The 11,712-nt window shown below is 60.9% G+C and overlaps 1 protein-coding gene across 2 annotated transcripts in view; it reads right to left on the bottom strand.

Annotated features, from left to right (window-relative positions):
• Window positions 1-427: 427 nt before the first annotated feature.
• The window catches only part of FLNC (filamin C), a 38,815-nt gene continuing 27,530 nt past the window's right edge, over window positions 428-11,712 (bottom strand). For both annotated transcript variants that reach the window (XM_062609442.1, XM_062609443.1), the window contains 14 exons: window positions 11,498-11,671; window positions 10,664-10,825; window positions 9,985-10,188; window positions 9,054-9,206; window positions 8,849-8,971; window positions 7,593-7,835; window positions 6,340-6,609; window positions 5,441-5,578; window positions 5,238-5,353; window positions 4,570-4,699; window positions 3,597-3,773; window positions 2,581-2,799; window positions 1,440-1,652; window positions 428-665 (listed from right to left, as the gene is read on the bottom strand). In XM_062609442.1, the coding sequence (XP_062465426.1) occupies window positions 478-665; window positions 1,440-1,652; window positions 2,581-2,799; window positions 3,597-3,773; window positions 4,570-4,699; window positions 5,238-5,353; window positions 5,441-5,578; window positions 6,340-6,609; window positions 7,593-7,835; window positions 8,849-8,971; window positions 9,054-9,206; window positions 9,985-10,188; window positions 10,664-10,825; window positions 11,498-11,671 (2,510 nt within the window). In that variant the 3' untranslated portion in view covers window positions 428-477. The remainder of the gene's footprint in view (window positions 666-1,439; window positions 1,653-2,580; window positions 2,800-3,596; window positions 3,774-4,569; window positions 4,700-5,237; window positions 5,354-5,440; window positions 5,579-6,339; window positions 6,610-7,592; window positions 7,836-8,848; window positions 8,972-9,053; window positions 9,207-9,984; window positions 10,189-10,663; window positions 10,826-11,497; window positions 11,672-11,712) is intronic.

Raw genomic sequence — 11,712 nt, 5'->3', positions numbered from 1 at the left:
GGACCCCTCCCCTCCTGCCCCAAACACCCCATCACCCCAGTATGCCCCCTCACGACTCCAGTACCTCACTCCAGCATCCCAGAACCCCAGCATCCTGCCCTGAAGCCCCCCCATATCCTGTCCCAGACTGCACAGCATCCCTCTGGACTGTGATATCTTAAGGCAGGATCCCCAACCAGGACCCAACTGTCATGCCCCAAACCCTCTGTCACCCCAGTATCTCCCCCGAGGACCACAGTATCTTGTCCCACATCCCCCTACTCCCTTCTAGGACCCCAATATCCCACCCCAGTACCCTACTCTATGACACCTATTCTGTCCTGGATACCCCCAGCACTCTCAGGACCCTAATATCCTGCCCCACACTCCCTTAATGCCCCTGGTACCCCAATATCCCACCCCATATCCCCCAGTGACCACAGCCCCCGACTCTCCCAGTGCTTTATTGGTGCCCCACACAGCGCTAGGTGCCAGGGGTCAGGGCACAGTGACGCGGTAGGGGCTGCCAGGGACATTGTCCTCTCCCCAGCGCAGGATCAGGACGTAGTCCCCCTTCTCCTTCACCGTGTAGGTCACATTGTAGACCCGGTTGCCCACGTGCTTGACGTACACCTCCTCGCAGGGGGTCTTGGGGCCATGCACCCCCACCATCAGCATGTTGGTACCTGGGGGGGGCAGAGCCGGGCCCTCAGGATCACCTGGAGGGGCTGGGACACACACACCCCCACACACCCCACACTGGAGCAGGGAGACCCCGACCACAGCATCTGCTTCTGGGACACCCTGAACCATCACAGCCCCTGCTACAGGGCCCCCAAAACCCATCGTATCCCATCCCAGGATCCCCCAGGTCCTCCTTGGGACCCCCATGACCCATCACCTCTTCCCCCCAGCGCCCCCGGAACACCCCAGGACCCCTTTGGGATCCTTCCTGACCCATCACGTCCCCTTCCAGAACCCTCCAGTATACCCTTGGGTCCCTCCCAACCCATCCCATCCCACCCCATCCCAGCACGCCCTGGGACCCTCCTAACCCATCCCATCCCATCCCAGGATCACCACTGGACCCCTCAGAAACACCTCATGGGTCCCACCAAAACCCATCCTATCCTCTTCCAGCACCCCCTGGGACCCCCAAACCCATCCCATCCCCTCCCAGGACCCCCTGGCATGCCTCAGAACCCATCCCGACCCCTTCTAGCTCCCCCAAGGACCAATCACACTCCTCCTAAGACCCCCCCAAGGACTCATCACATCCAGACCCAGGACCCCCCAGAGCCCTCTTGAACTCATCATATCCCCTCCTAAGACCCCCCCACGACCCATCACATCCCCTTCCAGAACCCCCAAGGACCCCTTTGCCCCCCCCAGCCCCATCATATCCCCTCCCGGTATCCCCCATAGCCCATCCCATCCCCTCCCCGGACCCCCCCACGCACCGGCCTTGCTGCAGTCCACGGTGAAGTGGTTCTTCTGGCCCAGGAAGGCGGTCGCCAGCCCCGGTCCCCGCGCCACCACCTTGCCCGCGTCCGACGAGAACTTGGGGAGCGCCCCGAAGGCGGGGGGGGCCCGCGCTGCCCCCCCCCGCGTCACCGTCTCCACCAGCACCGTGGAGGTCTCGTGCAGGCTGTGACCCCCCGAGAGGCGCGGGCCTGGGGAGAGGGGGGGCAGCGTCATCAGACACCCCCAAACCCAATGGGAGCACCCTCAAATCCCATAGGGACAGTCCTAACACTGTGGGGACACACCAAACCCCATAGTGACACCCTAAACCCAATGGGGACACCCCAAATCCTGTTGGACACCCTCAAACCTCATGGGAACAACCCCCAGCACCATGGGGATGCCCCAAACCCAATGGGGAGACCCCCAGATTCCATGGAGATACTCCCAAACTCCATGGGGTCACCCCAAATTCCATAGGGACAACCCCCAGCTCCATGAGGACAACCCCAAACCCTATGGGGACATCCCTCAACTCCATGAGGGCATCCCCAAACCCTATGAGGACACCCTCCAACTCCATAGGGACACCCCTGTCATGTCAACTTGGGGGTTCTCCATCATGTCACCACAGGGAACCTCGATTATGTCACCCCGAGGACCCCTCAATCATGTCACAATGGGGACCTTGGGGAACCCCATCATGTCACCTTGGGGAACCCCACTGTGTCATCCCAGGGACTCCCCATTATGTCACCTTGGAGCCCCCCCCCCATTGTGTCAACCTGGGGTCCCTCTGCCACAACACCCTTGGGACCCCCCATAACATCACCTTGGGGACCCCCATCATGTCACCCCTGGGGTCCTCCATCCCATCACCTTTGGAAGGGACCCTCAATCCCACCACGCTGGGGATCCCCCACCATGTCACAATGGGGAGCCCCTGTCACAACACCTTTGGGGCCCCCCCATCTCATCATCCTGGGGCCCCCAAGCATGTCACAGTGGGGACCCCCCCCATTATGTCATCCTTGGTACTCCCTTTCACATCACCTTGGGGTCCTCCACCACACCACCCTTGGGTCTCCCCCCTCCACCCCAGGCACCCTCCATGTGTGTCCCCCCCCGTATCCCTACCGGTGACCTTGGCCTTGAAGGGGCTGCCCACGATGTGGTGGGGGCCGCCGTACTTGATGGAGATGAGGTAGTTGCCGGGGGCCATGGGGGTGTAGGTGACGCGGTGCCCCTCGGCGCACTCCACGCAGTCCAGCTTCACCTTGGAGGGGCCGTCGATGGTGACGGACAGAGCCCCAGGGCCCGCGTTGGCCGTTTGCACCAGGAACTCGGAGCACACCCCTGCGGGGACAGCGCCATGGGTGGCACCGCCATGGGGACACGGCACCGGGGACACCAGCCTTGAGATGTGGCCCCACTGACACCAGCCCAAGACATGGTCCCGGTGCCACCACCATTGCCACCAGACATGGCCATGTCCTACAGTGCCATCACCCTAAGACATGGTCCCATTGACACCACAAAATGGCCGTGGCCCCAGTGCCACCACCCCAAGATGTGGCCCCATTGTCACCAGCCATGGCCTCATTGTCATCACACCAAGCCATGGCTCGATGCCAGGTTGTGTCCTCACTGCCACCTTCCCATGGCCACATCCCCATTGCCACCACCCCGGGCTGTATCACCGTACCATGGCCATGTCCCTGCTGCCACCACCCTATAGCTACACTCCTACAGCCACATCTCATTGCCACCACCTCAGAGCCATGTCTCTATGACCATGGCCATGTCCTCATGCGCATGGCCACATCTCCATCGCCACCCTCCACGGCCACAGCATTAACCATGACCATGGCCATGGCCACCACCCCATAGCTACACCCATACAGCCACATCTCATTGCCACCACCTCAGAGCCACATTCCTATGACCATGGCCACGGCATTGACCATGACCATGACCATGACCATGACCATGACCATGACCATGACCATGACCATGACCGTGGCCACCACCCCATAGCTATAACCCTCCAGCCACATCCCTATGGCCATGGCCATGTCCCCATCACCACCCTCCATGGCATTAACCATGACCATGGCCACCTCCCCAGTGCCATCGCTGCCCACGGGGGTCACCTGTGACGCCGCCCTCGAGGCCGGGCCCATAGGCGGTGACGAGGCCGGGGTCCCCGGCCTGGCCCTGCTCCCCGACGCGGATGTTGAAGGGGCTCCCGGGTACATGGCGCCCATTGAAGCGCAGGTCAATGGAGTGCACCCCGTTCTCACGTGGCAGGAACCCGATCGAGTACTTGTCTGGGGGGACACCGGGTCACACACTGCCATGGCCCTGTGGCACCGTGGCCCCACACATCTACATCTCCATACTCCAGCATCCCCATGTCCCCCCACACCCTCTGTCCCTGTGCTTGTGTCCTCATGTCCCCACACCCCATGGCCTTGTTTCCTGTGTGTCCAAGCCCCATGTCCCCATGTTCCTGTATTCCCGTGCCCCTTATCCCCATGTCCCCACACCACGTGTCCCTGTGTCCCGATGCCCCCATGTCCCAACACCCCATATTGCATGTCCCCAAGTCCCATGTTCCAGTGTTCCTATGTTCCCATCCATATCCCATCTCCCCATGTCCTGTTATCCCCCATAATGCTGTCCCCATATCCCCCCACTGTCCCATGTCCCATAACCCCCCTCATGTCCCATGTCCCCATGTCCCATGTCTCATATCCCATATCCCCCCTCATGTCCCATGTCTCATATCCCATATCCCCCCTCATGTCCCATGTCCAATGTCCCATGTCCCATATCCCCCCTCATGTTCCATGTCCCATATCCCCCCCCTCATGTTTCATGTCCACCTGTCCCATATCCCCCCTCATGTCCCATGTCCCATATCCCCCCCATGTCCCAATTCTCATATCCCATATCCCCCCTCATGTCCCATGTCCCATATCCCCCTCATGTCCCAATTCTTATATCCCATATCCCCCCTCATGTCCCATGTCCTATGTCCCATGTCGCATATCCCCCCTCATGTCCCCATATCCCCCCTCATGTCCCATATCCCCCCTCATGTCCCCATGCCCCGTGCCCCACCGCTGTCCAGCTCGCACACGCAGCACTCCTGCACCGTGCCCCCCGGGGTGTGCACTTTGGCGTCGATGACCCCACGCGCCCCATTGAGCTGCACCGCGAAGGACGCGGGCTGGTTCACCGTCACCTCCTCCTGCGGGGACACACGTGGCACCATGGACACAGCGGGGGACTCCGGTGTGGCACCAAGGGTGGCGTGGAGGGGTCCCAAGGGTGACAGGGAGGGGATGGAGGTGGCATCAAGGGTGCCACAGGGGTGCGCGGTGGCCCAGGGGTGGTGTGGAGGTGATACAGGGGACACCCAGAGGTGACACAGAGCACAGAGATGGCACCAGGGAAGGGATGGAGAGGTCCCAAGGGACACGGGGGACCCAGGGGTGACACAGGGTGGTACCGGGGAGGGGCCCAAGGGTGCCACAGGGGTGCTAGAGGGTGACACCCGGAGGTGCCACAGGGGTAACATCAGGGGTGGGATGGGGATTCCCAAGGTGCCGTGTGGGCTCAGAGGTGGCACCAAGGATGCCATTAGGGCATCCTAAGTGTCCCATATGGACATAGGGTGGCCCAGGTCTGACCTGGCTCTGCCTGGGGACCCCATGGGCTCAGCGTAACATGGGATGGGGGTGACACCGGGATGCCCATGGGGGGTGATGCTGGGGGTGCCCATGTACCTGCAGGCTGGTGACAGTGAGGCGCCGGGCATCGTCCGAGGGCGATGCCACCGGCACCACAAAGGGGCTGTCGGGGATGTGCTCCTCATTGAACTTGATGGAGACCTCGTAGTCACCTGAGGGGGACACACAGGGGTCACCCTGGCTCTGGGGGGCTCCAAGCACCCCGGGGAGGGGGGGTCAGGGGGTCCCCATGCCCATACCCGGCTCCTGCACGAGGTAGGAGACGCCGCAGGACCCGTCCTTGCGGTCCTCAAAGGAGATCTCGGCCTTGCTGGGCCCTTCGACGGCGATGGAGAGGCCCCCGGCACCTGCCTCCCGTGTCCAGATGCTAAACTCGGCTGGGGGGGACATAGGGGTGATGAGGGGGTCCCCCAGCACCCTGCACCGCATCCCACCAGTGCACACATAGCACCCCCATAAGCACCCATATAACCCTCATTGCACCCTTATCCCCCCATTGCACCCATAAGCCTTCCATTGCATCCATATCCACTCACTGCACCCATATAATGCCCGCTGCACCCATATATCTCCCATTGCACCCATAACCCCTCCATAGCACCCACATGCCCCCATTGTATTCATCTCCCCCCATTTCCCCCATATCTGCCCATTGCATCCATCTCCTCTTATCCGCTCCATACCTGTCTCCTCCCATACTCCCCATCTGCCCATACCCTCTATCTCCTCTCTATCATCCATCTCCCCCCATAGCACCCATATTCCCCATTGCCCTCACACCCAGTCTTCCCCCCAGCATCCATATCTTACCTCACACCCCCATCTCCCCCCATACCCACCATATCCGCTGTGCCCCATGTCCCCATATCCTCATCTCTCTCATACCCCCCCATTTCCCACCGTACCCTCCTATCACCCCTATCCCTCCCCAGCACCCACCTCTCCACATAGCACCCATATCGCCCCAAGAACCCATATCCCTTCCACACCTCCCATCTTCCCCCATACCCCCCAGCACCCATCTCTGCCCATAACCCCATCTCCCCCCATACCCTCAATACCCCCCATTGCACCCATATTCCCCATCCCCAGCACCTATCTCTCCCTATACCCCCCATCTCCCCCGTACACCCCATACCTGGCACTCCGGCGACGCCACGCTGGAGGCCGGTGCCCCCCGCCCGCACCTTGTGTGCGCCGCCCTCGCCCAGCGGCCCCACGGTGAACTGGAAGGGGCTGCCGGGCACGTGCTGCCCGCGGTACTTGACGCTCACGGTGTGCGGGCCCATCTCCTGCGGCACGAACCGCACGCTGTACACCCCGGCGGCGCCCGCCACCACCTCGGCCTCGAAGCGCTGCCCCGAGGGGCTCAGCACGTGCGCACACAGCTCCTGTGGGGAGCCCTCGCCTGTGGGGGGGACACACAGAGAGTCACCAGGGCACCAATGGCACCCCATCAACCCATCACCGCAGTGCTGGGCCATCCCAGTGCACAGCAACACCAGTGCCAGGACACCCTGACACTAGGGCACCAATGGTACCCCAGCACTCCATCACCATGCACCCCATCATCCCAGTACTGGGACAACCCAGCACCCAGTACCACAGTACTGGGGCACCCCAGGGCATAGCAACACCAGTGCCAGGACACCCTGACACTAGGGCACCAATGGTACCCCAGCACTCCATCACCATGCCACCCCATCATCCCAGTACGGGGACAACCCAGCACCCAGCACCACAGTACTGGGGCACCCCAAGGCACAGCAACACCAGTGCCAGGACACCCTGACACTAGGGCACCAATGGTACCCCAGCACTCCATCACCATGCCACCCCATAAGCCCAGTATTGGGACAACCCAGCACCACAGTACTGGGGCACCCCAGGGCACAGCAACACCAGTGCCAGCACACACTGACAATGGTACCCCAGCACTCCATCACCATGCCACCCCATCATCCCAGTACTGGGACAACCCAGCACCCAGCACCACAGTACTGGGGCACCCCAGGGCATAGCAACACCAGTGCCAGGATACCCTAACACCAGGGCACCAACTGAACCCCAGAACCCCATCACCATGCACCCCATCACCCCAGTGTTCAGGCACCCCAGCACATGGCAAACACAGTGCTACAGCACCCGGACACCAGGGCACACACCACCCCGTCACCCTGGCACCCCATTCCCCCATCACCTTGGTGCCAGGGCACCCTGACATTTCAGCACCATGTCACCCTGGCACCCCAATACCAGGCACCAGGGGGGTGCTGGCCCTTGTGCAAGGGTACAGAGTCCCCATGAGCACACACGGCCCCCTTGCAAGGGCGCTCTGCTGCACCCAGCCCCGGTCCCTTGCGCAAGCCCCCGGTGCCCCCCTGCACGCACCGTCCTGGCTGCGGGCGATGGTGCCGAAGGGGCCGAGGCCGTCACGGGGCAGGAAGCTCGGGAACGCCGACGGGAAGGGGTCGGCGCCGACGCGCGTGGACTCCTCGACGCGCACCTCTCGCGTGGTCTCCCCGCCCCGGGTCTTGCTGATCTCGGTGCGCTCCGTGCGCGTGTACGTGTGGCTGCTGCGCGTGAAGCTGCGAGAGAGCCGCTCCTGCGCGGACACCATCTGGAACCAGCTCCCTGCCACGGGGACAGAACGGGACACGGGGACATGGAGCCATGGAGGAATGGAGATGGGGATGGAGTCATGGAGAGATGACAACAGGGATGGAAACAGGGATGGACATGGGGATGGAGATATCAAGGGATGGAGAGGTGGAGGGATGGAGACAAGGATGTTGAAGAGGATGGAGGAGGGGAAGGAGACAGGAAAGGAAACGTGGAGGGATGGAAATATGGAGGGGTGAAGACATGGAGGGGTGAAGACATGGAGGGGTGAAGACATGGAGGGGTGAAGACATGGAGGGGTGAAGACATGGAGGGGTGAAGACATGGAGGGGTGAAGACATGGAGGGGTGAAGACATGGAGGGGTAGAGATGTCAGGGACATAGGGATGGAGGCAGGTGAGGGAGACGCGGATGGAGACAGGGATGAATGGAGACAAGGATGGAGATGGGTTGAAGACATGGAGGGATAGAGGCATGGATGGAGGCATGGAGGGACATACAGATAGAGGCACAAGGATGGACACAGGGATGGATGCAGGAATAGATGTGGATATGTGATGGATAAAGGGGTGGAAGGATGCGAGGATGAATGAAAACAGGGATGGTGAGAGACAGGGTTGAAAGCAGGGATGGAAGTAGTGGTGGATGCAGGGATGGGTAGGCACAAGAATGGAGACATGGATGAACACACGATGGACATGGGTATAGATACAGGGGTAGAGAGATGCAGGGGTGAGTGCAGGGATGGATGGGCACGGTGATGGTCACATGGATGAACAAATATTGGGTGGATGGGAGCAAGGATGGATGGAGACAGTGATGGATGGACACACAGATGTGTGGACACACAGATCACCACCAGCACAAGCAGCCACACATGGACAGACCCACCAGTGGATGAAGGCACGAACAGATGAGGAGAGAAGGAATAAGAAGGTGGAAATCAGCTGGAGTGGTCAGGATGGGTCCCTGTGTCCATCCCTACAGAGGGTGATGATGAGGAGGAGGATGGGGCCATTCCCTACCTGGGATCTTGAGGTTGAGGTCGCAGGTGCTGCCGATGGTGGCAATGGAGGGCGCCTGCCGCCGGCGCGTGATGCTTTCCTTCATGCGGCCCTCACCCGTCACCTTCACCGTGAAGGGGCTCCCTGTGGGTCACAGGCACCTCAGGACATGGCCACCAGGAGGGGCCCCATGTCCCCAGCCCCCAGTGTCCCCCCGTGTCCCCACCTGGGACATGCTTGTCAGCGAACTTGATGTTGATGATGTAGTTGCCGGGCTCAGTGGGGCAATAGGTCACCTTGCAGGTCCCATCCTCCATGTCTTCGCAGTTGATGTCCACCTTGCTGGGGCCCTCAATGGACAGGCCCAGCCCGCCATAGCCTGGGGAACCACAGGGACATGATCAGTGGTGTCCCACTGATAGTGTCACCATCCTGGCCATGGTCATGCCATGGCCACCATCCTCATCCTATTCCATCCCATCTCATCCTGACCATAGCCATGCCACAGCCATGGTCACCACAGCATCACCCTCTAGGCTATGGCTACACCATGGCCACCATCCCTTCCTGTCCATAGCCATATCATGGCCACCACCCCATGCTGGCCTTGGTCACCACCTCATCTGGGCCTTGGCCATGCCACCACCATGGCCACCATTCACCTTCTGCCTCAGACACCATCTCACATTGGCCATAGCCAGTACTAGACCCAAGCCATAACCATGGCCACCATCCCATCCTGGCCTTGCCCATGTCTCCATCCCATTTCAGCTGCGGCCATGGCCACCATCTCATCCCAGACATGATCATCATCCCATCCTGGCTATGCCCACCATCTCATCCCAATCACAACTAAAGCCATCATCTCACCCTAGCCATGGCCATTGGTCACCATCTTATGCCAACCATGATCGTGGTCTCCATCCCATCCTCACTGTGGCACACCACAGCCATAACTGTGGCCACCACCCCATACTTATATTGACCACAGCCAGCACATGACCATGGCCACCATCCCATCTTGGCCATGACCATGATCACCATTTCATCCCAGCCATGACTATGGCCTCCCTCCCAACCTGGCCATGGCCACCACCCCATCCCACTGACCACCCCACAGTCCCCCCAGCCCATGGCCCCATGGATCATGGTCTCACCAGCACTGCGTGTGTCCACAATGAACTCAGCCACCTCGAAGGTGTGCCCTTCCACCAGCCCCTTGCCCCACACCTTCACCCTGCTGGCGTCCCCGATCTCTGACTGCCCCACCAGGATCTTGAAGGGGCTGTTGGTGACGTGCTGCCCACTCTTCTTCACGCTCACCACGTGCTCACCCACCTCCTTGGGTGTGAAGGAGATACCTGGAGGGGGGAAACACCATCAGACACCTCCATCTGCCCATGGCCTCCACCTCCAGCCTCTGGCCATCTCCAGGCCCTGGCCACAACCCCCATACGCTGACCCATGGCCACTGAGCCCTGGGCATCCAATACCCCAAAGCCACACATCCATCTGACCTACAGCCCTGTTGTCCCCTGTCCCACATCCCCAGGTACCACATCCCCATGCCTGTGTACCCACTACCCCCTCTCCGTGTCCCAGTTCTTCTGTCCCCACATCCCCATGTCCCATATCCTCACATCCCATATCCCTATGTCCCATGTCCCCATATCCCTAAGTCCCATGTTCCCCATGTCCCATGTCCCCCATGTCCCCATATCCCCATGTCCCATGTTCCCCATGTCCCCATATCCCAAATCTCCATGTCCCATGTGCCCATATCCCATATCCCACATCCCCATATCCCCCATTCCACATATCCCCTGTCTCCCGCACCGATGTGGCGGTTGGGCAGCCTCTTGAGCAGGCAGGGCTCCTCGGTGCCGGATGGGGCTCTGATGCTGGCCGTCAGGAGGCTCAGATCCGTCTCTGTGATCTTCAGGGACACATCCGTGGAGGTGCCCACGTTGAGCTGGGACGTCCGCATGGAGTCGTCCCCTGGGGAGCTGCTGTCAGTGGGGCCATCCACATGGCCATGGGATGGGGTCCCCAAGGGCCAGCAAGATACCTGTGGCCATGGGATGATGTCCCCAAGGACCAGTGATGTCCCTAGGGCTATGTTATAAGGTCCTGGTGGCCAGGGATGGACAGGGGCACCACGGTTTTTTGATGGGGTCCCAGTGGCCATGCAGGAGTCCCCATGACCACGTAGATGTCCCCATAACCACACAGGGGACACATAACCATACAGAAGACCCAAGGACCTTGGTAGGACCTCCAAAGCCCCATGAAGTCCTTATGGCCATGCGGTGGTGCTCTGGTGGCCAGGGATGGACAGGGACACCACGTCTATGTGGTAGGTCCCCATAACCACACAGGGGTCCCCACGGCCACACAAAGCTCCCAGAGGACCTTGTTGGAATCCCCAGGAACATGGCTAGTCCTTCCTCACCAGTGATCTTGGCAATGAAGGGGCTGCCTTTATGGTGGCCACAGCCAACACATGACCTTGACCACCATCCCACTTGGCCATGGCCACCATCCCATCCTTGCCATGGCCATGGTCACCATCTGATTCCAGCCATGACCACGGTCCCCATGACCCTGCAGGTGTCCCCATGACCACACAGAGCTCCCAAGGACCTCAGTGGGCCCTGGGTCCCATCTCACCAGTGATCTTGGCGGTGAAGGGGCTGCCCGGGATGTGTTTGTCATCGAAGCGCACGATGATGTTGTAGTCCCCGGGCGCAGTGGGCAGGTAGGACACGGTGCACGTCCCGTCCTTGTTGTCCTGGCACGTGATCTCCGCCTTGGATGGACCTTCCACTGCCAGAGAGAGCCCACCTACGGGACACAGCGTTGCCAGTTAGGAGCCACTGAGGGTC

This window comes from Pezoporus occidentalis, unplaced genomic scaffold (genome assembly GCF_034315485.1).
Source record: "Pezoporus occidentalis ecotype Australia unplaced genomic scaffold, CSIRO_AGI_Poc_V1 ctg138, whole genome shotgun sequence".
Classification (NCBI taxonomy): domain Eukaryota; kingdom Metazoa; phylum Chordata; class Aves; order Psittaciformes; family Psittacidae; genus Pezoporus; species Pezoporus occidentalis.
The sequence above is the reverse complement of the archived record's forward strand: the minus strand, read 5'-3'. Positions and strand labels throughout refer to the sequence as shown.